The 25000-nt window shown below is 42.5% G+C and overlaps 1 protein-coding gene across 2 annotated transcripts in view; it reads left to right on the forward strand.

Annotated features, from left to right (window-relative positions):
• The window catches only part of map3k5 (mitogen-activated protein kinase kinase kinase 5), a 54449-nt gene that overhangs the window by 24158 nt on the left and 5291 nt on the right, over positions 1 to 25000 (forward strand). For both annotated transcript variants that reach the window (XM_060882836.1, XM_060882837.1), the window contains exons 7-24: positions 3776 to 3946; positions 4831 to 4943; positions 6682 to 6841; positions 7583 to 7736; positions 8114 to 8221; positions 10049 to 10101; positions 13977 to 14072; positions 14213 to 14294; positions 14589 to 14722; positions 16746 to 16873; positions 17474 to 17610; positions 20316 to 20421; positions 21609 to 21766; positions 22885 to 23065; positions 23733 to 23750; positions 23875 to 24052; positions 24186 to 24354; positions 24577 to 24762. In XM_060882836.1, the coding sequence (XP_060738819.1) occupies positions 3776 to 3946; positions 4831 to 4943; positions 6682 to 6841; positions 7583 to 7736; positions 8114 to 8221; positions 10049 to 10101; positions 13977 to 14072; positions 14213 to 14294; positions 14589 to 14722; positions 16746 to 16873; positions 17474 to 17610; positions 20316 to 20421; positions 21609 to 21766; positions 22885 to 23065; positions 23733 to 23750; positions 23875 to 24052; positions 24186 to 24354; positions 24577 to 24762 (2332 nt within the window). The remainder of the gene's footprint in view (positions 1 to 3775; positions 3947 to 4830; positions 4944 to 6681; positions 6842 to 7582; positions 7737 to 8113; positions 8222 to 10048; positions 10102 to 13976; positions 14073 to 14212; positions 14295 to 14588; positions 14723 to 16745; positions 16874 to 17473; positions 17611 to 20315; positions 20422 to 21608; positions 21767 to 22884; positions 23066 to 23732; positions 23751 to 23874; positions 24053 to 24185; positions 24355 to 24576; positions 24763 to 25000) is intronic.

The raw sequence follows: 25000 nt of genomic DNA on the forward strand, positions 1-25000 counted from the left end.
CATAGCGGTGACATCTAATGCTGGTTTGCAAATGAAGCAGCACAGTGAGCCTGGTGGAGGCTTTGCTGTAGTGGATATTGGATTTTTTGAGAGCTGTGTTTCTATATAGATGTGTGTGTGTGTAGGTGCACAAGTGGGATGATCTATGTAAAGATGAGATAATAATGATAATGCATGACTCTCTCTCGCTCCTACCTCTTGGCATTTACTTTTTCAATCTTCTCTCTCACTCTTGTATTATTTAATCACCTTGTTTGTCCTTGTAGTTGTTCATTCTCTCTCTCTCGTTCTCTCCCCTGCTCCATTTCTATCAATAGAATTTTGCTTTAAGAGTTACGTGTATAATTAATGACCATGCATTTAATAAGTTACGGATTGCAGTCGTATGCAAAAGTTTAGGCACCCCTGACAATTTCCATGATTTTCATTTATAAATATTTGGGTGTTTGGATCAGCAGTTTTATTTTGATCTATCAAATAACTGAATGACACTAAAGTAATATTTCAGTAGTGAAATGAGGTTTATTGGATTACCAGAAAATTGCGCAATATGCATCAAAACAAAATTAGACAGGTGCATAAATTTGGGGACCCCAACAGAAAAATCACATCAATATTTAGTAGAGCCTCCTTTAGCAGAAATATAGCCTGTAAAGAGTGTCTGGATTCTGCATGAATGTATTTTGGACCGTTCCTCCTTACAAAACATCTCCAGTTCAGTTAGGTTTGATGGTTGCCGAGCACGGACAGCCCGCTTCAAATCACCCCACAGATGTTCAATGATCTTCAGGTCTGGGGACTGGGATGGCCATTCCAGTACATTGTACTTGTTCCTCTGCCCCAGTAGAAATGCCCCAGTAGATTTTGAGCAGTGTTTTGGGTCGTTGTCTTGTTGACATGTCCAGCCCCGGCGTAACTTCAACTTTGTGACTGATTCCTCAACATTATTTTCAAGAAGCTGCTGATATTGAGTGGAATCCATGAGATCCATCCAGATTCCCAGCACTGGCCACACGGCCCCACAGCATGATGGAACCTACACCAAATTTTACTGTGGGTAGCAAGTGTTTTTCTTGGAATGCTGTGTTCTTTTGCCCCCATGCATAACGCCCCTTGTTATGACAAAATAACTCAATCTTTGTTTCATCACTACACAACACCTTATTCCAAAATGAGCTGGCTTGTCCAAATGTGCGTTTGCGTACCTCAAGCGACTCCGTTTGTGGCGTGTGTGTGCAGAAAAGGCTTCTTTCCCATCACTCTCCCTTACAGCTTCACCTTGTGCAAAGTCTGCTGAATTGTTGAACGATGCACAGTGACACCATCTGCAGCAAGTTGATGTTGTAGATCTTTGGAGGTGGTCTGTGGGCTGTTTTTGACCGTTCTCACCATCCTTCACCTCTCCAATATTTTACGTGGCCTGCCACTTCTGGCCTTAACAAGAACTGTGCCTGTGGTCTTCCATTTCCTCACTATGTTCCTCACAGTGGACACTGACAGCTTATATCTCTGCAATAACTTTTTTGTAGCCTTCCCCTAAACCATAATGTTGAACAATCTTTGTTTTCAGGTCATTTGAGAGTTTTGAGGCCTCCATGTTGCCACACTTCAGAGGAGAGTCAAAGAGAACAACAACTCGCAATCGGCCACCTTTAAAACCTTTTCTCATGATTTTATGCACCTGTCAAGGCTTCATTCAGAATTAAGTTCAAGGCTTAATGAGCCACCAAACCAACTGTGTGTTCTAATTAATCAGTGCTACGTAGTTACAGGTATTCAAATCAACAACATGGCAAAGGTGCCAAAATTTATGCACCTGTCTAATTTTGTTTTGATGCACGTTGCATTTTCTGGTAATCCAGTAAACCTCATTTCACTACTGAAATATTACTTTAGTGTCCTTCAGTTGTTTGATAGATCCAAATGAAACTGCTGATCCAAACACCCAAATATTTATAAATGAAAATCATGGAAATTGTCAGGGGTGCCTAAACTTTTGCTTACAACTGTAGCTGTAACTGGGCTATCAGTTCATGATTTAAGTCGTAGTTTGGACAAAGTCAACACAGTGACTGTGCAGACAAGTGCAAGAATGTACTCACCCTTAGGACAAAAACTACGTTTGTTAACAAACAGAATTACTCATCTGTCCAAGGGCAAGATCATTAGCAGGAAGTAGTTTTCAGTTTTTGTAACACTAAGTCTGAAGTGACTCAGTGGCTCATTGCTGAACATTCAGACGGTGTAACGACTAGTTATCTAATCCATCACTGTCTCATTAACAGCACAGAGATTTCTGACTTTTTAAGCTATATTATTCAGTACTCGCTTATCTTCCTTTATACTGAAGATTTATTTCCACCGTGTACATGTGACCCACAGCCTTAAAGGAAAACTCCAGCTTTAATCACATTAAATACGTTTTTATTGAAAGGTTTCTGAGGTGGGGGGGCACGGTGGCTTAGTGATTTAGCACGTTCGGCTCACACCTCCAGGGTTGGGGGTTCGATTCCCGCCTCCACCTTGTGCGTGTGGAGTTTGCATGTTCTCCCCGTGCCTCGGGGGTTTCCTCCGGGTACTCCGGTTTCCTCCCCCCGGTCCAAAGACATGCATGGTAGGTTGATTGGCATCTCTGGAAAATTGTCCGTAGTATGTGATTGTGTGAGGGAATGAATGAGTGTGTGTGTGTGTGCGCCCTGAGATGGGTTGGCACTCCGTCCAGGGTGTATCCTGCCTTGATGCCCGATGACGCCTGAGATAGGCACAGGCTCCCCGTGACCCGAGGTAGTTCGGATAAGCGTTAGAAAATGAGTGAGTGTGAGGGTTTCTGAGGTCTTTAGCCATTCAGGTTGTGGTTAATGTGTCTGTTGGTCCGGTAACTACCTGTAGTGTGAGTCGTGTGATTCTGGGTTTGTTTCCTGCTCAGCCTTTTTTTTTTGTGTCCGTGAGATTGTCCAAGCCAAAAATGCTTGATTTTTCAAGTCAAAGTGCTGCAACTCTTTTGTGATTTTCTTTATTTTGGTTGCAGCAAAATTACAAGCATAGGATCCTTACATATGTCTGATGAATGTGTTTTCTGTCCCCGAGCTTTAGCTGAATGCTTGTTGTTGTGATGTCACGTGACTCGTCTTGTACCAAATCTGCTAAAAAAAAAAACTAGTGTTGTTGCCTGGAGGCACTGACCTTAGTGGGTGATGTCAAAAACTATTAATCACATTGCAAATAGACCAACATGAAGTCATGACACTCAGAATTTCATTAAAAATGGATGTATTGATTTATTTTTATTTCCTTTAAAGCTGCATGCAGGGCAATGAAGGACAGCATCATAATGTCATCGCTTGCCTTCTGTTTACTGACCAGTTCCTTGATGTCACATTGACGCAACTTGTCTGTTTTGATTTTCCATAGAACACAATGGAACGTGTAATATAAAAAAAATAATAATAATAATCTTATCGTTATCTCTGTGATTGCGTGGGAATCCCCTGAGTGCACGTGTGTACAAAGGAGAGATGGAGGAAATATGACTCTCGTTTCTCATTTAAACAAAAGTGTGTTTTCTGATCTGTGTCTATTTAAGATAAATGCAGTGCAGTAAAAGGACAGGACTTTTATCATGTTAACTACAGACAGCAGTACAGTAATATTTACAGATTTTATTACAATTGCATTATAATCAGTAATCCTGATAGTTCACATTTGGTTTCTGGCTCAGTTTAAGGGGCAGATTTTGACCCACAAGGCTTCACCCTTTCCTTCCTTCTGTGTCCAGGAGGAACCAACCTGGGGACAGACAGCGAGCTCTGGACATCATGCTGCCCCTGGTGGAGTCTGAAGAGCAGGTGGCCTCGGACATTTACTGCTTGGTCGGACGCATCTATAAAGACGTGTTTCAGGACTCGCACTTCACCGACGCTCAAAGCCGAGACAGCAGCATACTCTGGTGAGCAAAAGCCTCATTTGCTGCACAAAAACACTTTATATTCACTTCATATAACGCACGTCTAAACGTTCCAAGTATCAAAGAACAGAAGTGACACATGGACGAGTTGAAATATGAAGGGATTTGCGTTATAAGTCGACACTTTCTAATTATACTGCAATGTAAAACCTGTAATATTTACATTTTTATATTTACAGCATTCAGCAGACACTCTTATCCAGAGTGATTTACATTTTTATTTCAGTTTATACACCTGAGCAATTGAGGGTTAAGGGCCTTGCTCAGGGGCCCTGCAGTGGCAACTTGGTGGACCTGGGATTCAAACCAATGACCTTCCGATCAGTAGTCAAACACCTTATCCAATGAGCTACCACATCCCACAATAATAATAATAATAAGCTTCTAACATGTGGTGATTTCTTTCCTTATACGTTCGTTATTAAGCTCGAAGGTGGAAATATGGTTTTCGAAATAAGTCGTCAATTTAACCTTGATGTAAGAAACCTGTACGCGTCGGTATTTAGTAACGCACGGCTAAGGTCGTAGATATTTTTCAGCTTGGACTGTTTTCCTACTTTGTTTTTACCCAATTCTAAAAGTTTAAAAAGTCTCTAAAGATATTATTTCTAAATTGTTTTTGTAACTTAAATAATACATTTCATTAGTTGATGTGTAAATGTGAGCCAAATTCTAATGGAATTATAATGTGTGTGTGTGGGGTGGGGGTGTGGGGTGGGGGGGGGGTGTTGTTAACAAGTAATGCTGTGTTTGTGGGTTGTTTGGAGAAATTGTGACTTAAACATCTGTTAAATCATTTATTTATTTATTATCCAGAAACTGATGGCATGACCTGTTAATTCTTTATTTTTTTCCCCACCCCATAGGTTCAGGAGAGGGTTTGAATCAGAGCCCACTCTGCACTCGGGTATAAACTACGCTGTGCTTTTGCTGGCAGCTGGTCACCAGTTTGACTCTTCCTTCGAGCTCCGTAAAGTGGGTGTGTAAAAAAAACACCAAAAAAAAACACCACCACAGAAATCTACTTTTGTTGACAGAAGACCATTTGTTTACTGCGATTTACTTGTGAGCACGGTGTTTTAGTGGTTAGCACGTTCGCCTCATACCTCCAGGGTTGGGGGTTCGATTCCCGCCTCCACCTTGTGTGTGTGGAGTTTGCATGTTCTCCCCGTGCCTCGGGGGTTTCCTCCGGGTACTCCGGTTTCCTCCCCGGTCCAAAGACATGCATGGTAGGTTGATTGGCATCTCTGTAAAATTGTCCGTAGTGTGTGATTGCGTGAGTGAATGAGAGTGTGTGTGTGTGCCCTGCGATGGGCTGGCACTCCGTCCAGGGTGTATCCTGCCTTGATGCCCGATGACCCCTGAGATAGGCACAGGCTCCCCGTGACCCGAGGTAGTTCGGATAAGCGGTAGAAGATGAATGAATGAATGAATGAATGAGCTTATGTGTGTACAGTATAACATGAGTATTGCCATGTTTTATGATCTAAATGACCAGTTTTCTTATGAGCCAAGCTTCTTTAAAAGAGGAACATTTACATAATTTCACACTGATCCACAGGTCCCTTAAAAACAGGTTCTGACCCGGATATCTCAACGTTGTTAAGAATATTATCTTGCTTTTAAATATCAGCTTGCAGAGTGTAAAAAAAAAAAAAGTGTAAAAACCCTAAGCATTAGAACAAAAGGTAAACGTATCTGTTGGTACGGCACACGGCCTCGAACGCAACGACATTGTTATTAATACATTTAGTACAATGACGTTGTGTTGAGCTGGAACTTTCCGTATTGGTTTGAGCTTACAAAGACATTGCACCTCTTTTCCTGTGGTTTACTCTCGGGATGTTCTGTAAGACAACACGTAATAATCTTGATACTCAAGTTGAGCAGCCTGTCAGGCGTATTGCAGAATCTGGATCGGGACTTTAAATAAATCTGTCATCTGCGTCGTCGCCCACTGCGTAATTGCACACAGTGAAATTTTGTCAGGGAATAAATGCATAATTGAGCTCCTCACGTCTGCGGCTTCCGTTCCAGCAGCCTGAATGAGGAACAAGTCAAACATGGTGTATGTACAGTAGGTAGGTGCAGGAAGACAGACATGCCTGAAGGGGCGATTGTTGAGTTGAGTGTGAAACGTTTAGGAACCTTAATCAACAATGATAATAAGAACGAAGTCCAGACCTACCTGTCTTTGATTTTTTTTTTTTTTCCTTATTTATTAACAAACATCTTGATAGTTTTTTGCTGGACTTCTACAGAGTTCTAACAGAAACTCAGAGCTTTAGCATGGAGGATGATGCCTTGTGCTGTTGTATGTCAGGATTGTTTACGCAAGGACGTTCTGGAGGTGTTTAGGGAGCTTCTGGCTTATTCATCTAGCTCTGGTGACTAATATCAAACATCATGCTGGAGGAGTGTAACGTGGCCTCCAAAAGCAAACACGTCTCTGAAACCACAAACTAAAAGTGATTTCATTCAATGCTCGACTATGTAAAAGTGTATCATCAACTCACCAAGGTTTCGAAAAAAAATTGGGCTAAATAAATGTGCAGGATGGTTTTGGTCCTCGGTTTGTAGGTGTGATGTGTGTGTGTGTGTTTTTTATTTAGTAATCAACATGAAAGAGAGATAAGCCTCCTGTTTATTGTAGGAAGACATATATAGAAGGGTACGTTTGTAATCGTTTGGGGTGTGTGTGTGTGTGTGTGTTGCAGGTGTAAAGTTAAGCAGTCTCCTGGGAAAGAAAGGCAGTCTGGATAAGTTACAGAGTTACTGGGATGTGGGCTTTTTCCTGGGTGCGAGCATTCTAGCCTGCGACAACACCCGTGTTTTACAAGCGTCTGAGAAGCTGTTCAAACTTAAAGCCCCTGTCTGGTATGTGCAAACACACCCACACACACACTCACACACACACCCCTATACATACTGCATATACTCATGTTCTTCTGGCCTGCAGCCAGACAGCCTTCTATACTGTCTTCTACACTTCTTTCTTGGTCCTTGAGAGTAAAACAGCGCACACTTTTTGGCATTGAGTCCTACGATGAAAAGGGGCTTCAGGGGAAGATCTTTAAACCTAAAGCTCCCAGGATTACTGATATGCTTACAGATATATATCTGTCAGAGGCCTGTGATGAGTAATACAGATCACAGGAGAATAAAAACTTTGTTTCAGCCTCTTTTCATTGTAGCCTCAGATTTCTGCTCTTGACTGACAGGAGTGAATCTCAGGGTGGATTTGTGCTGTTCCATGATCAAAGATTCACATGATGGGGCTTCTGATATTCCTGTGTGTGTGTGTATATATGTGTGTGTGTGTACGTGTGGTCATAGCAGCCAGAGCGATGCTGCAGAATTAAAAAACACACCCTTTTTCCTCGGATTCCTGAGTTAATGTTGGCTGGTGAGGGAAGCAGACGAGATAAAGATAGCTTGGGATTCATTTATCGATCACGTTTTGTCTGAGGCATCGAGTGAACCTGCAGAGATTAAGAATGGTGTATCATCACCGAACTGTCTGTGTTATATGGCATGGTTTAATAATAATGCAAATGATTGTAAAAGTAAAGAGTGTGTGTGTGTGTGTGTGTGTGTGTGTGTGTGTGTGTGTCTCAGGTACCTCTGCTCACTAGTCGAGACCATTCTAATCTATCAGCACTTTAAGAAACCTTCAACTGAGCCTCCAGGACCGAAACAGGAACTAGTGGACTTCTGGATGGACTTCCTGGTAGAGGCTACCAAAAAAGACGTGTCATCTGTCCGCTTTCCTGTAAGACACACACACACACACACACACACACACACACACACACACACACACACTCTCATTTCTGCCTGCATACTTGGCATAGGCTAAATTCTATTGAGAATCCTGACCATGTAAACTGCTCTGTCATGAAGTTTTGTGCTTTGTGGAGTTTTTTTTTTTTTGTGCTTAGAAAATTGCCAAAGTCCTGTAGCACTTACATGACATCAGGTAGAAGGGACACCAAAGTCCACCCGTAAATGTTGCTATAGAAACAGTATCCTATTAGGAGTGTGTTTAATATAAACCTTTTTGTTACAGCTGGAACTGCTGTACTAAACTGTATTAGTTTCTCAGTTTACAGTAATGAGCTGATCAGTAAACACTTGTATTGATCACAGGTATTGATTCTGGAGCCCACTAAAGTCTACCAGCCGTCTTACCTGTCAATCAACAATGATGTGGAACAGAACACACTCTCCATCTGGCACGTGGCTCCTGATGACAAAGTGAGCATTCATTTATTCATTCAATCACTCCACTTACTCACTCCTTCACTCACTCACTCCTTTACTCACTCACTCCTTTACTCCTTCACTCACTCCTTCACTCACTCCTTCACTCACTCCTTCACTCACTCCTTCACTCATTCCTTCACTCACTCCTTCACTCACTCCTTCACTCACTCCTTCACTCACTCCTTCACTCACTCCTTCACTCATTCCTTCACTCATTCCTTCACTCACTCCTTCACTCACTCCTTCACTCACTCCTTCACTCACTCCTTCACTCACTCCTTCACTCACTCCTTCATTCATTCCTTCACTCACTCATTCCTTCACTCACCCCTATACTCACTCCTTCACTCACTCACTCACTCACTCACTTAATTATTTTTGGTGTTTCAAGATAATTGACCAACATTGATCAATAAGATAATGTCAACATTATTGAAATGTGATCTTTTTGTTCTGAATATAATTCATTCATTCATTCATTCATTAATTTTCTACCGGTTATCCGAACTACTCGGGTCACGGGGAGCCTGTATCTCAGGCGTCATCGGGCATCAAGGCAGGATACACCCTGGACAGAGTGCCAACCCATCGCAGGGCACACACACACACACACACACACACACACACACACACACACACACACACACACACACACACACACACACACTCATTCACTCAGGCAGTCACACACTACGGACAATTTTCCAGAGATGCCAATCAACCTATCATGCATGTCTTGGGGGAAAGCAATTTTTCATTCACAACTCCTCACATGCTGTGATCCAGTCCACATCTTCAGACACTGAATACACACCTGCACTGTGGGAGATGCAAACATGTGTGATGTGTGACAGCAAACATCTGAGTTATGATGGCTTTGACCAAACTATTCTTGACCGGGACCTGCATTTACGTCAGAGTGTGTGTTTGTGTGTGTGGGAAATTTGCACTCTATTGCCCCTTTTCCACCGAGGCAGTTTGAGTGCTGGTTCGGAGCCTAATTTAGAACCGGTTCTTTCTTTTTCGACAGCCAAAGCACTGGCACTGAACCAGGAAAAGTGGTTCTTAAGCAACACCGAAACATTGCTGGTCTAGACTTAAGAACCGCTTACATCAGGGGGGTGGGGGCGTGGCTAGGGGCGGGGCTGGGGGTGGGGTTACTGTTAGTGCCTTTGATAATGTATAAAGCATAAGACAGACTCTTACTTCGTAATACTGACTTATAGCATTCATTGCCTTCTCTCTCTTTCTCACTCTCCCTCTCTCACTCTCCCTCTCTCTCCCTCTCTCTCTCACTCTCCCTCTCTCTCTCTCTCGCTATTGTTATTTTTATTCTTCTTTTGTCATGTTTGCTTTTGAGTGTATTATAAGTTTGTCCTTCACTTTTGTCTGTTTGTTTTACTTGTTCTTTTGAATTGTCAATCATTTTGTCTCTACTGCACGCACACACACACACACACACACACACACACACACACACACACACACACACAGCGTTACAGCCATGTGTGCCTTATAATATAATGTTACCATTGTTTGCCTTCCTCTTTCATTATTTTTTTTCTCTTATGTGAGATCTCTCTCTCATACACACACACACACACACACACACACACTTCCTGTCTCCCTCACTTTCTGATGTGGGCTGAATTCTACATTTTACTCTTGGTTCTTATGCAGTATATGACACACACACACACACACAAACACTGGGAAAGGGCAAAGGGAAAGTCACATTCTAATATAACATTTTGTGCTCTCTCTCTCTCTCTCTCTTTCTCTCTCTCTCTCTCTCTCTCTCTCTCCCCCCCCTCTCAGAATAAGGGGATCCATGAGTGGAATTTCAGTGCGGCGTCAGTACGAGGCGTGAGGTGAGTCGTCTGTCACCTTAAAGTTCAAACGAGACACAAATTGAGCCGTGAGCAGCACCGACTTCACGTCTTGACTTACTTTCACTTTACTTTGAATTAAAAGTCTGTCTGGACGTGTGCATGTGAACACGTGTTATACTACGTTTTAAAACGTGTAGAATATTTTTTCAGGTTAAATGTCTTTAAGCAGTTTTGGCCTTTGAACATGCGCTTAAATGAAACAATGAATTCTTTCTGAATTTATATCAAAACCATCAGTTTTATCCAGAAAATTCTAAAATATAATACAATAGAATTATCTAATACAGGTATAATACATCTACACACACAAATGAAGCTTCCTTAAGGATTACTTACCTTTCTGTTTGGTAAAGAAAAGCAAAGAAATTTGCATTCCACTTCCAGTAAATATGTGCTACAGGAATGTGTGTGTGTCCAGTGAGAGAGAACAGGTTATAGAAGTGTGTGTGTTGAGTACAGATTAGTTTATTTTTGGCCCTCTGTCTGGAGGACACCTGCAAGACCTGACAAATCTCAGTGCTGTGCTGTGATTGGTCAGAGCTGAGTCTGGGTTGCTAAGGAACATCCACTGAAAGTCCACTAAAATAGGCTTAGAGTGTAATACAAAGCAGATACTCATAGACGCACACACACACACACACACACTGACACACATTTTATCTCTCCCACTCTCATCACTTCACAAAATGAACAGTTGTTCATTGCACAAGCTGGTTAACACGTTCTGAAGTCCCTCTGCTCGCCTGCTTTATTACAAACACACACACACAGTGTGTGTGAGTACCAAAAGGAAAGTCCCTTGAGTGTTGAGTGAAGTGCAATAGTGAGGTCTTTGTTGACTACATAGTTCTCTGTGTGTCTGTGATTGTGTGTGTGTGTGTGTGTGTGTGTGTGTGTGTGTGTGAGAGAGAGAGAGAGAGAGAGAGAGCGCAGGTGAGCAGAAGAACTATATCAGTATGTCCTCTTGTACCACATCAATTCGTCATTGATTACATTTGAGTTTTAAAGTCCGGTGAATTTTTATCCATTAATCATTACATTTGATGTGAACTCAGGTTTGTTCCCTCTCATTTGTTCATATATATAAATGCAGGTGTCCAGTTACAGAGAAACCACAGAGACTTTCCTGTTGCAGAAAACTTAACCAGAGCTCTGACACTGGAGACTCCTTCCACAGAATACTAAAATAATGGCACAGTGAGAACCCCCCCCCCCCACACACACACAAACACAGTGAGGACCCCACACACACAGTAAGACCCCCCCAATGCACACAGTGAGACTTACCCCCCACACACAGTGAGACTTACCCCCCAACACACACAGTGAGACTTACCCCCCAACACACAGTGAGACTTACCCCCCAACACACAGTGAGACTTACCCCCCCAACACACAGTGAGACTCCCCCCCCAACACACAGTGAGACTCCCCCCCAACACACAGTGAGACCCGCCCCCAACACACAGTGAGACCCGCCCCCCCCACACAGTGAGACCCGCCCCCTCACACACAGTGAGACCCGCCCCCTCACACACAGTGAGACCCGCCCCCTCACACACAGTGAGACCCGCCCCCTCACCCACAGTGAGACCCGCCCCCTCACACACAGTGAGACCCGCCCCACACACACACTGAGACCCCCCCCCCACACAGTGAGACCCGCCCCCCCACACACAGAGACCCGCCCCACACACACAGTGAGACCCGCCCCACACACACAGTGAGACCCGCCCCACACACACAGAGACCCCCCCCCCACACACAGTGAGACCCGCCCCACACACACACAGTGAGACCCGCCCCACACACACACACAGTGAGACCCGCCCCACACACACACACAGTGAGACCCGCCCCACACACACACACACACAGTGAGACCCGCCCCACACACACACACACAGTGAGACCCGCCCCACACACACACACACACACAGTGAGACCCGCCCCACACACACACACACACACACACACACAGTGAGACCCGCCCCACACACACACACACACAGTGAGACCCGCCCCACACACACAGTGAGACCCGCCCCACACACACAGTGAGACCCGCCACACACACACACACAGTGAGACCCGCCCCACACACACAGTGAGACCCGCCCCACACACACAGTGAGACCCGCCCCACACACACAGTGAGACCCGCCCCACACACACAGTGAGACCCGCCCCACACACACAGTGAGACCCGCCCCACACACACAGTGAGACCCGCCCCACACACACAGTGAGACCCGCCCCACACACACAGTGAGACCCGCCCCACACACACAGTGAGACCCGCCCCACACACACAGTGAGACCCGCCCCACACACACAGTGAGACCCGCCCCACACACACAGTGAGACCCGCCCCACACACACAGTGAGACCCGCCCCACACACACAGTGAGACCCGCCCCACACACACAGTGAGACCCGCCCCACACACACAGTGAGACCCGCCCCACACACACACACAGTGAGACCCGCCCCACACACACACACACTGAGAGCCGCGCCCCACACATACACACAGTGAGACCCGCCCCCCACACCCACACAGTGAGCCCCGCCCCCCACACACACACACAGTGAGACCCGCCCCCCACACACACACACAGTGAGACCCGCCCCCCACACACACACACAGTGACGCCCGCCCCACACACACACACACAGTGAGACCCGCCCCCCACACACACACAGTGAGACCCGCCCCCCACACACACACACAGTGAGACCCGCCCCACACACACACACACAGTGAGACCCGCCCCACACACACACACACAGTGAGACCCGCCCCACACACACACACACACAGTGAGACCCGCCCCACACACACACACACAGTGAGACCCGCCCCACACACACACACACAGTGAGACTCGCCCCACACACACACAGTGAGACTCGCCCCACACACACACAGTGAGACTCGCCCCACACACACACAGTGAGACTCGCCCCACACACACACAGTGAGACTCGCCCCACACACACACACACAGTGAGACTCGCCCCACACACACACAGTGAGACTCGCCCCACACACACACAGTGAGACTCGCCCCACACACACAGTGAGACTCGCCCCACACACACAGTGAGACTCGCCCCACACACACAGTGAGACTCCCACACACAGTGAAACTTACCCCCCACACAGTGAGACTCCCCCACACACACACAGTGAGACTCCCCCCCACACACACACACAGTGAGACCCCCACCACACACACACAGTGAGACTTCCCACCACACACACAGTGAGACTTCCCGCCACACACACAGTGAGACTTCCCGCCACACACACAGTGAGACTTCCCGCCACACACACAGTGAGACTTCCCGCCACACACACAGTGAGACTTCCCGCCACACACACAGTGAGACTTCCCGCCACACACACAGTGAGACTTACCCCCACACAGTTTGACTCCCACACACAGTGAAACTTACCCCCCACACAGTGTGACTCCCCCACACACACAGTGAAACTTATCCCCTTGCCCCTCACTGAGAAACAACCCCCCCCTAAAAAAAAAACAAACAAAAAAAAAAAAAAACTCAGTGAGACTTACCCCACACGCAGTGAGACTCATTCCGATTAACCATACGTCCTTGGTGGAATTGTGTAAATTTCATTTTTTGTCTAATTTCTGTTCAATGTGTTACAGACCTGCTGTATTTAATACTAATTTAACTGCACTAATCAACTAAATCCCAGTCTTGGAGCTATTTTCTGAGCTGACTGGAGAATATTCCTATGTTTACATGTAGACTGAAACAAACTGTTCTCTCTCTCTCTCTCTCTCTCTCTCTCTCTCTCTCTCTCTCTTTTGCTCTTGTAGCATTTCCAAGTTTGATGAACGCAGCTCTTTTCTCTATGTACTGAACAACTCAGAAGACTTCCAGATTTATTTCTGTACTGAGATGCACTGCAAAAGGTGTGTGTGTGTGTGTGTGTGTGCACTTTGCTAAGCAAATGAAACAAAGGTAGAAAAAAGACTGACATCAGTTTGTGCTGTGTCTAAATTATTTGTATTATGTATATATACATATATAAAATGGATGGATGGTATTGCAGGTTCTGTGAACTGGTGAACAGTCTGACTGAAGAAACCTGGAAAGGTCCAGATGAGACAGAATGTGACACTGAAACCTTAGAGGTACACACACACACACACACACACACACACACACACAAACACACACTCACTCATTCAGTTATTAATTTACTCATACAAATAGCAACAATTACCTGAAATGATGAGTCATTGTTTCAGTCATAAATTGTTTGTGTGTGTGTGTGTGTGTGTGTGTGTGTGTGTGTGCTTGTTATACAATTTCTTCAGACATAAAACCTTTGGATTGTGTTTTAACCTAAAAAATGAAAATCTTGCTGTAGTCAGTTCTCACAAGTTCTTTGATACACTCTCATGTGTCTGTGTGTGTCTGTGTAGTATGACTATGAATACGATGAGCACGGAGAGAGGGTGATTCTGGGTAAAGGAACATTCGGCATAGTCTATGCAGGTCGTGACCTCAGTAACCAGGTGCGATTGGCAATCAAGGAGATTCCTGAGCGAGACAGCAGGTAGGACAATACACAGGACCGGCTTTACTGTAGACACTGTGTGTGTGTGTCTGTCTGTCTGTCTCTGTGTGTGTGTCTGTCTGTCTGTCTGTCTCTGTGTGTGTGTCTGTCTGTCTCTGTGTGTGTCTGTGTCTGTGTCTCTGTCTGTGTCTCTGTGTGTGTGTGTCTGTCTGTGTGTGTGTGTCTGTCTGTGTGTGTCTGTCTGTGTGTCTGTCTGTGTGTGTGTCTGTGTGTGTGTCTGTGTGTGTGTGTCTGTGTGTGTGTGTCTGTGTGTGTGTGTCTCTGTCTGTGTCTCTGTCTGTGTCTCTGTCTGTGTCTCTGTGTGTGTGTCTGTCTGTGTGTGTCTGTCTGTGTGTGTGTGTGTGTCTGTCTGTGTGTGTCTGTCTGTGTGTGTGTGTGCCTGTCTGTGTGTGTGTCTGCGTGTGTGTCTGTGTGTGTGTATTTATAAATAATTAGGTGTCTGACAATTCTGAGACTTTCACACAGTTCAGTTTGAGCCTCAGGAACATCAAATAAGATCTGACTTTAATTAGATTAAAATAAATAAATCAAACCTAGTTCCACTTTTTAAATGTTTCACTATTACAGGACATTTTCAGACTCGGGGTTGGATGTGGAGCGTTTTCTCAGGAGGAGACGTTTTTTCTGATAAATAGGATGAATCATCTCTCTCTTCTGCCTGTTTTGCGCGCACACACACACACACACACACACACACACACACACACACACACACACACACACACACTTCTGTCATATAGATGTATATTTTCATGAACACCGAAGCCCTGCTGTGGGATTTTCCTTTCATGATACACGGCTGTAATCTCCTATTGTCCCAGTCTTGTTTGTGCTGTAATAAGAGTTGAGATAATGAGTCTTATCGTGATTCAGCAGTTTGAGACGTGTGTGTGTGTGTGTGTGTACAGCGTCAACAAATCGGTTCATCTCAATTTTCATCAAAATTCTCAAAAAAAATCTGGCATGTGATTGTGTAAGCTTCCTCTTACTGTTATGTAATTACTTATAGTGGGAGGGAACTGACAGTAGCCTAAAGTGCTCTCATAAAGGTGTGTGTGTGTGTGTGCTTGCACATGTGTGTGTGCGTGTGATGCTATATCTATAAACTATAATGCTACGTGTTTCAGCCTCTGAAGCATAAAACATGTTGTTATTATTATTATTATTATTATTATTATTATTATTATTATTATTAATGATTACAAAATCCTAGATATGAGGAAAGGAAATGAAATTACAATCAGAGAAATGAGAAATCTGATTTATTTATCATTATACTTATAACTTCATCGTAATCTTGCTATTTGTCTATATCTTTCTCTTGGCTGTCATTTGTATGGGTAATAAAGATGGCGGTTAAGGAGTCCCTGTAGCTTTACTGTACTGGAGCAGAGATCAGTTTAGATCACCTGCTCGTTTATGCCGTTATCATATCGTTCAATCATGCGGCAGCTGCATAATACCATGCAGGTACTAATGGCTAATATCATTGAAACTGTCTGATTATCACCTGTGATGAGAAGGTCAAGACCAACAGTAATTATAACATAAGTATGTATGTTACTATGGCAACATGAGAGAAGATACACGGTCATGTTCTGATGGTTCCTTGGTTGGTCCTGATCCATGAAGTGACTTGATGATTGTTTCAGTGGAGAATCACAGAGGAAGAGTCTTCAGTGTGACACGTGCATGTAGAGCTCATGGAGCCGAGGTCGTAATGAAGAACGTCTCAAGACCTTTTAAAGAAAAGCCGTCGGTTCAGTCATGCTTTGTGAGAGTCTCACCTGACCTTTATTGTCTGTGACTAGGGTTTTAGTTCTCATGGCATGTTTGGATGTGCTAATGAATGGCAGCGTCCTGTGGGTCAGGGTTAGAACGTCTGGGAATGTGGCTCCAACTGTTGGAGATACGGCTCCAACAAATCGGTCAAGAATTACAGTATGAACACGTTTGTAGTACTGTTCTAAATGTGTGTGTGTGTGTGTGTGTGTGTGTGTAGGTACTCCCAGCCTCTGCATGAGGAGATTGCCTTGCACAAGCACCTGAAACACAAAAACATCGTGCAGTATCTGGGCTCCATCAGTGAAGGCGGCTTCATCAAGATCTTTATGGAGCAGGTACCAGGAGGTGAGATCTGGAGATTAAGCATGGGTTTATTAATGCGAATTAATGGCTTTAAAGAAAGTGAGAAAAAGAAACAGAGGTACTTTAAGTGTGGGTTTCAGCAATCATAGATCAGGGTTTAGATTACTTTCAGTTTTTTTGTCTGATTTTATTGATGGTTTCTATTTTTTAACATGTACTAGATTTTATTTCTGGATGACTGGCTTGGGATTTTCTGCTTCATTTTGGCAACACACCATATCAGCTGAAACTCAGACATTTACTTTAATTTAGTTTAGAGATTTAAAAACAAAATCACTTTCGTTGTGAGAAAATTCTACAGTTGTATAAAATGTTATATAATATGTTCAGCGCACTTGCTCTTTTTCTTCCAGTCACGATTTCCCCAAACTAGAAGTGATGCAAATTAATTTCTGTCTTTTTTTTTTTTTCTTTTCTTTTTTTTTTTTGGTCCATCAGTTTGCCGTTTTTAAAATATTTATTTATTTATATTTTATTTTTTTTTTTTTATTTTATTTTTAATATGTTCACTCTGCAGTACTGCTGTGTTATATATAGTTTTTGCTTCTGTGAACTCGATCTGTGGTGTTTTGTTGTTTACAGGCAGTCTCTCAGCACTGCTGCGATCCAAATGGGGTCCGCTGAAGAACAACGAACCAACCATCGGCTTCTACACCAAACAGATCCTGGAAGGGCTCAAATACTTACATGATAACCAGATCGCTCACCGAGACATCAAGGTAACAACCTGCACGTCAAAATTTATTTTGGGGGGAAAAAAATAAATAAAGGTTTTTTTAACTTAACTTTAACTTAGGTGTATTTATTGATGGCTCTCTGAAGCTGAACACACAGATAAATCATGTTGTCTGACATTTAAGAGTCTCGAAATTGCAATTCATGCTCTCATATCATCAAGACTGGACTATTGTAATTTGTTATTTAAAGGAATTAGTCAAGCCTCTATCCTACGGCTGCAGAAGGTTCAAAATGCTGCTGCAAGATTATTAATGAATATTAAAAAAACATGAACACGTAACTCCGTCCTTGGTCTCCCTGCATCGGCTTCCTGTACAGTACAGGATTGATTTTAAGTTACTGTTACTAGTATATACATCTCTGCATGGCCTTGCACCATCTTACTTATCAGATTTGTTAACTGAACATCAAACGGGAAGAACATTGAGATCAACAACTCAAAATTTTACCTAAAATTCCAAGGACCAAATTAAGCCGGAAAGAGGATCGTGCATTTGCAGCAGTAGCACCTAGACTTTGGAATAGCTTACCCATGTACAGTACGTCAGGGATGCTGATTCTGTACACGTTTTCAAAATACAACTTAAGACATACTTGTTTTCCATGGCATATCCCTCTTGTAGAAATATTTTTTATTATTACTGTTAATGTGTGTATTGTATTTATTTCTTTTTTTATACTTAGATGTTGTAAAGCACATTGGTCAACATGTGTTGTTTGAATAGTGCTATACAAATAAAGTTGACATTGACATAAAGGTGCGTCTTTATCCGCTTCCTGATCAGGAAGTCAAGGATTTTAAGGTCTCTCTCTCTCTCTCTCTCTCTCTCTCTCTCTGTCTGTCTCTCTCTCTCTGTCTCTCTCTCTCTGTCTCTCGCTTTGTTTATCTCTGTCTCTCTCTCTCTCTCTCTCTCTCTCTCTCTCTCTCTCTCTCCATATATCTTTTTATTGCTATCCATCCATCCCTTCAGTGCACTGGGACATTTGCCCCAAAAACAAAGAAAAAGATACACTACAAAAACCATGTAGCATTGACGTTCATTATGTTTCCTTACTGGAAATGAGGCCGTATTTTCGGGAACCACAAAATTTTTGGTTTAAAAAAAAAAAATAAAATAATAATAATAAATAAAATCTGTTGAAGTTCTAGTGAACGACAGTACAGTGGCTTAAAGAGAGAGAGCGAGAGAGGCGCACGCTGGCGAGGGAATGACCATTGTACATTACGTTAACAGAATAAAAATGTGTATAAATGGTATAAAAACCTTTGTGTGTTATTAGAAAATATTTCTCAGTAACTCTGCTGTATCACACCACTGTGTAGTTGATTATTTTCCTATAACTGCATACAGCAAGTTTTTTACTTGTTAGCTCTTTAAACAACGGGAGAAGTGACTGTCGACTGAAAGTGCATTAACGCAGGTGTTTATTAGCCGGTTGCCATTGAAACAAACCACTGAACACTGATGTTTACTTGTTGAAATATTACTCATGGTGTAGTAACAAAGAAACGTGTGTTGATGAGTTGTTCACGTTACCTAGTAGATCAGCAGGAGCAGGGGAAATTCCTATAACGTCTTACATGTTACATGAAACCAGTGACGGTCCTCTATTTATAGCTGAGCTCACGACAATAAAAACACATGATGTCATAACCATCCGCTTTCAGTTGTATACCCTGATGATGAGCCGTCCTTTGTCCTGTGGTGTGAGGGGAATTTTTTCGCATGGGCTCTTAGCGTTATGGAGTGACATCTTGCACGCCTCATTTCTTTACTTAAGCCTGTATGAAGGGTCACGCTGGTAAATGTTAATCTGTTTTTGCTCTTGCCCTGCTGAAAGCGTGACCGCTACAAAATCCCTTCCGGCCGGCACAAATACAGCGCTCATGTGCTTTTACTTGGACCGCTGCCACGATTCTGAGGATTCAATCTGATAAGATCATGTCCTTTATCTTGCTGTCTTTTCACATAGTAAATTTAGTTTCTAAGTTTTGCAATCTTTACTGTTCTGCTCTGTTGACTCGTTGGATTCTCTCCTGTCACGTGCTGCGTAACTGTTAAAGGGATTAAAAATAGACAATTAACAGTTCTCACACTTATTCCTGTAGAAATAAACAGTTTTTTTTTTTTTTTTATGTAGAGACTTTTAGACTTTACATTTATGATGGCGGCTCATCATATATATATATCATGTTTCTGCACTGAACAGCTGATATGGTGTTAACAATCACTACTGCACTGTCACTTTTCTTCTGTGTTTTGCACTATTTGGCACCACTTTAAAACCATGCATTCTTTCAACCCCCAAAAACTATCATTATACTTCTGTATGTCCATCCATATTTATTCTGTTTATTCTGTGTATACATATATAGATGTATATATTCACAATGATATTCCTTTTGTACAGCTATACCTGTCATACCACTTCATACTGTATCATACTTATATAAAAACCACACTATATATATATACCCTTATTCAGTTACATGTACATATTACTACACCTTCTGTATAACCTCATACCCTTATTTATTACACTGCCACTTGTAAATAAGCTATCTATGCACTTCTGGTTAGATGCTAACTGCATTTCATTGGCTCTGTACATGTACCTTGTACAATGACAATAACGTTGAACCTAATCTAATCTAATATAACACATCCTTCTAACACCTCCGCAGGGAGACAACGTCCTGATAAACACCTACAGTGGAGTTCTGAAGATCTCCGATTTTGGGACATCAAAGCGCTTGGCTGGCATCAACCCCTGCACCGAGACCTTCACAGGTATCTGACATGTCTTCTTTAATAAAACTGCAATGCTCTAGTCTAGCAGTATCCAGTAGATTATTCAGCCAGTCCTTACATCCAGAGCAACTTGGGATGAGTTCTAATTTTAAGTTTTGTTAACTAACACATGTTGGGTTTTCATGTCATGCTCTGTTTTAATCTTGAGATCTATCTATCTATCTATCTATCTATCTATCTATCTATCTATCTATCTATCTGCGTATACATATATGTGTATATATGCATATGTATAAACCTGGAGTGGACTGAGATATGTGTCTGTGTGTTGGCTCCATTCATTGTAATATGTCTAATTAATAAGTTGTTAAACAGCAGCTCGGACAGTGGTTTTGTCCGCAAGCCAATATCACAGGATGTTCCATATAAAAAACTCTAATAAGAAACAGATTGTTCTGTTATATTAACAAAGAAACCATCTGATAACGGAGATGGTGAATCTTTCTGTTAGGAGACATTTATTTATTAAAGGAGTCTCCAGTGTCATTGCTTTGTAACAGTCAGGTTTTCCAGCACAGGAAAGTCTTTAACTATATATGGCTGTGGTGTAAGAGGAATAAAACACTTCATCATGATGTGCCGTAGGATAATAATCCACTTTGTGATTATTATGAACATTGAGCATTTTCCTATAACAGCATGTGCCGAAGTGATTTTCTTCTTTCTCAGATCTGTGTACATTTTTTACTACACCAAACTGTCTATACAGTGAAGTGCAAATGTTTGTACACCCTTACAGCAAAAGTCCTGATTGACCCTTTGGCTTGGGAAACTAATGAACGCCATTCTAAATAAATAAATAGAAGAGTACATTCAGTGTTTTTTCTTCTGCGCTAATTTTTCATCCCTTGCTAAACATTTGGTTATTTTTTAGCCCTCGAGGCACTCCAAATTTGGACCGAGCTGCTCTTTTAGAGAACATTCGTCCCCCTGAGGCTTTTCGGAGAGAATTAAAAGCAGTGTGTTTGTCCCATGCCTGAATCTGACCTTTCTCAACTTTCACACACATTAAAGAAAGCTTCAGATTGCATTAGGGACATTATTATGTTTCTGACATTAGAGCGGAGGTCTGTTGGAACTTTCTGGTGTTCCATGCTGGTTTTTGTCGTGTACGACGTCCGTTGGTAAGTGATGAACAGAACATGACACTGTGTTGTTCTTTGCAGGAACGTTACAGTACATGGCTCCTGAGATCATAGACAAAGGCCCTCGTGGTTATGGAAAGCCAGCAGATATCTGGTCACTGGGCTGTACCATTATAGAGATGGCCACTGGGAAACCACCATTTTATGAGCTGGGAGAACCACAGGCGGCCATGTTTAAGGTCAGAGAACTTCCGATTGTTCCTTTCTCAAACTTTTGCGGAGTCTTGGCCCGTGTCCCACATGCAAGAGTTCATGTCTAGTTTGTTTTTAAGTTGTTTTCATTTTTGCTTAGTTATGGTCTTTGATTTTTTCCCCCTGTATTTTCCTGTAAATCCTGGAGCACTTTTAACAACTGTGGTGAGCTTAGACATGGACATCTGGAAAGTTGAAGATGTGGAAAAAAATGTTTCCCTCTGTACACCTCAGTGATCGAATCACATTTTCTCATCTCCATTTTCTCTTATGATTATACTCCTTACTTTTAATCACAAATTACATAGGTTAAGAAATGTCATCTTCTACCACGACATAACTACAGTAATGTAACCTGTAGCTCGCCAGATCAAGCAAGGAAACTGTTAGCTAGCTTAACATGTTAAGTGACTCAAAAGGAAGTTGTGAAATTGCCACCTTTTATCATCCAATTTGGGATTAAATTATTCACTACACTACTGTTTAGCAGGTTACAGTCTCTAGTTACACTATAAAAATAGGCTTTCATTTTGTTCTTCAGTTCACTGAACTTTTGATGTAATCAGGTTAAAAAAAAAAAAAATAAATCAAAATAACTCGGCTTGTTGTCTTCAGCCTCATCAGATTTACATTCACGAAAGAAAGATAAAGTTCTTTGATCTTCTTTGTATATCAGTCAAAGATCTAAATGAAACCATTGAAAGTAAATCAGTGGAGTTCCTGAGAAACGAGGAAAAGGTTTGTAGATTATCTAAATTTCCATCTGTATTTTACAGACAGGAATCCTGAGAATTTAATGAAACAGACATTCTCATGTCCTGGCCTCATGCTCTCAGGAAGCTCATCCTCTAGTTAAAGCTCTGGTCTGGTCCTTAGTCTAAGCCGTACATTCCTCAGCCATGTATGGACTGTCAGTATTGCTGAAAAGCAGCCTTCCCTTGCTGGAAATAAAGAGGGTGTAACTGTAGAGGCAGACAGCACTGGGAAGTGCTAGAGGGTTTGTTTATTTAGTTAAGGTGAAGTTAAATCCTTCATAAAACATGGCCATGAAGTGCATCTTTGTTTATTAATGAGAGATTAACTTTGTGTGTTTGTGTGTATGTAGGTGGGAATGTTTAAGATCCATCCAGAAATTCCAGACACCATGTCAGCTGAGGCCAAGGCGTTCATTTTGCGCTGTTTCGAGCCGGACCCGGACCTGCGCGCTACAGCCAACGAACTGCTCACGCACGAGTTCCTCACCGTCACGTCTCGCAAGAAAAAAGCCAAGGGGAACAACTTCACAGGTGTGTTTATTTATATAGTGTACATAAGCACAAGATGAGCACTGCTATGTGACAGGTTACTTTAATGTCCGTGTCATCTGTGATAGTCATTGTACTTTTTTTTTTACAGTGGAGTGTGTGACAATCTATAAGATTACCTGAACATTCTCTCAGAAATAATACAGGTTAGCTTATGTTAGCTACAAGGGTAGGATTAGCAGTGAAAATTGTAAATGTTACAGGTTGCTATTTGACAGATTAGGTTAAGGTCTGTGAGGTTTGTGAGCTGTTTGTACAATGTTTTTTTTTTTTTTTTTTTTTAATGAATAAAGAGCAAAAGTACTTGAACTTTCTCTCAGGAATTCACTCAGGTTAGCGTCTGTTAACTTTGTGGCTAGCTTTAGCTGTGACGTTTTGAAAAACATTATTAGCATTCTCTCAGAGATTCAGTCGAGGGATTAACTTAGCATTAAAAATTGCTTGATGAATATTCACATTGTTAATGGCTGAAATACAGCTACAGATACATGAATATCTATAAATAACTTAATCTTCCACAAAGACACGGCCAACAACTCAGCTTTAGCATAGTAAGCTGCTAATAGTCAAGTTATAGCATGTTAAAAGAATAAACCTAAGAATCTGTAATCTCTTAAAAAAAAATCTCTTTTTTTATTTTTTTTTCTAGCTTTGACTCCAGCAACTGGTGAGTCTGATATTCCCTTTACACGTTTATTAATGAACTGAATGAGCTTCATTGAAATTAAGAACAAGCATGTGACATAAACCCCATCATGTAACTGCATCTTAATCCCTTTCTGTCTGACCAGAATATTTACGCAGTATTTCGCTTCCTGTTCCGGTGGTGGTTGAAGACACAAGCAGCAGCAGTGAATATGGCTCCGTCTCTCCAGACAACGAGCTGAGCGTCAACCCCTTCGTCTTCAAGCCCAGCGTCAAGTGCCTTAGTGAGAGAGAGGTCAAGGGGCATCGCTCGCTCTTCCTCAGGTAACTAGAGAGAGGTAGTAGGACCAGTAGAGAGAGAGACAACCTGGGGCTTTTGTTCTAGCAAGTAAAGTAGTAATAAATATAGTTCATAAGGTGTGTGAGAAGTGTACAAGAGAATATGTGTGTTCTTCAGCATCCCGGTGGAGCAGTTTGAGGACCACAGCGCTCCACCATCTCCAGAGGAGAAGGACCCTGGCTTCTTTATGCTGAGAAAGGACAGCGAGCGCAGAGCTACACTGCACCGCATCCTCACCGAGGACAGAGAAAAGATAGTCACCAACCTGCAGGAAGCGCTCACACAGGTGAGCATACACGCCATGCCAAGGCCGTGACTCTTATGTAGGCCACCGTGTGTGTGTGTGTGTGTGTGTGTGTGTGTGTATATATATATATATATATATATATATATATATATATATATATATATATATATATATATATATATATATATATATATATATATATATATAGAGAGATACGATGACAATAATGACAGACTTGATGAGTTGACGCTCTCTCTATAGGGTGCCGAGGAGACCAAGCTAAAGCACGAGCACATTTCTACTCTGGTGGCCAGTCTGGGGGATTTTGTACGGATGGCTGACCGAAAGATCATTGCCAACACGCTGTCACAACTCAAACTGGAGCTGGACTTCGACAGTGTCGCGATCAGCCAGCTGCAGGTGGTGCTGTTTGGGTTCCAGGATGCGGTGAGTCTCTTGGTTTATTTATCAATCATTCATTTGCCTGGTGGTAAAGTAGCTTCAAAGTAAAGAGAAGGGGGAAAAAACTCCTTCTTATTGACTTGTAAAACAACAGGCTGATTAAGTTCTCTAAATTATGTGAGGTTGTGCTTCAGGATCCCTGTGACCATGTGTAGGATTACTGGAACAGAAAATGTGTGGAAAATTAACAGAAAATTAACGCTTATTGCTAATGAGATGCTAA

Source organism: Tachysurus vachellii, chromosome 12 (assembly GCF_030014155.1).
Source record: "Tachysurus vachellii isolate PV-2020 chromosome 12, HZAU_Pvac_v1, whole genome shotgun sequence".
In the NCBI taxonomy this organism is placed as follows: domain Eukaryota; kingdom Metazoa; phylum Chordata; class Actinopteri; order Siluriformes; family Bagridae; genus Tachysurus; species Tachysurus vachellii.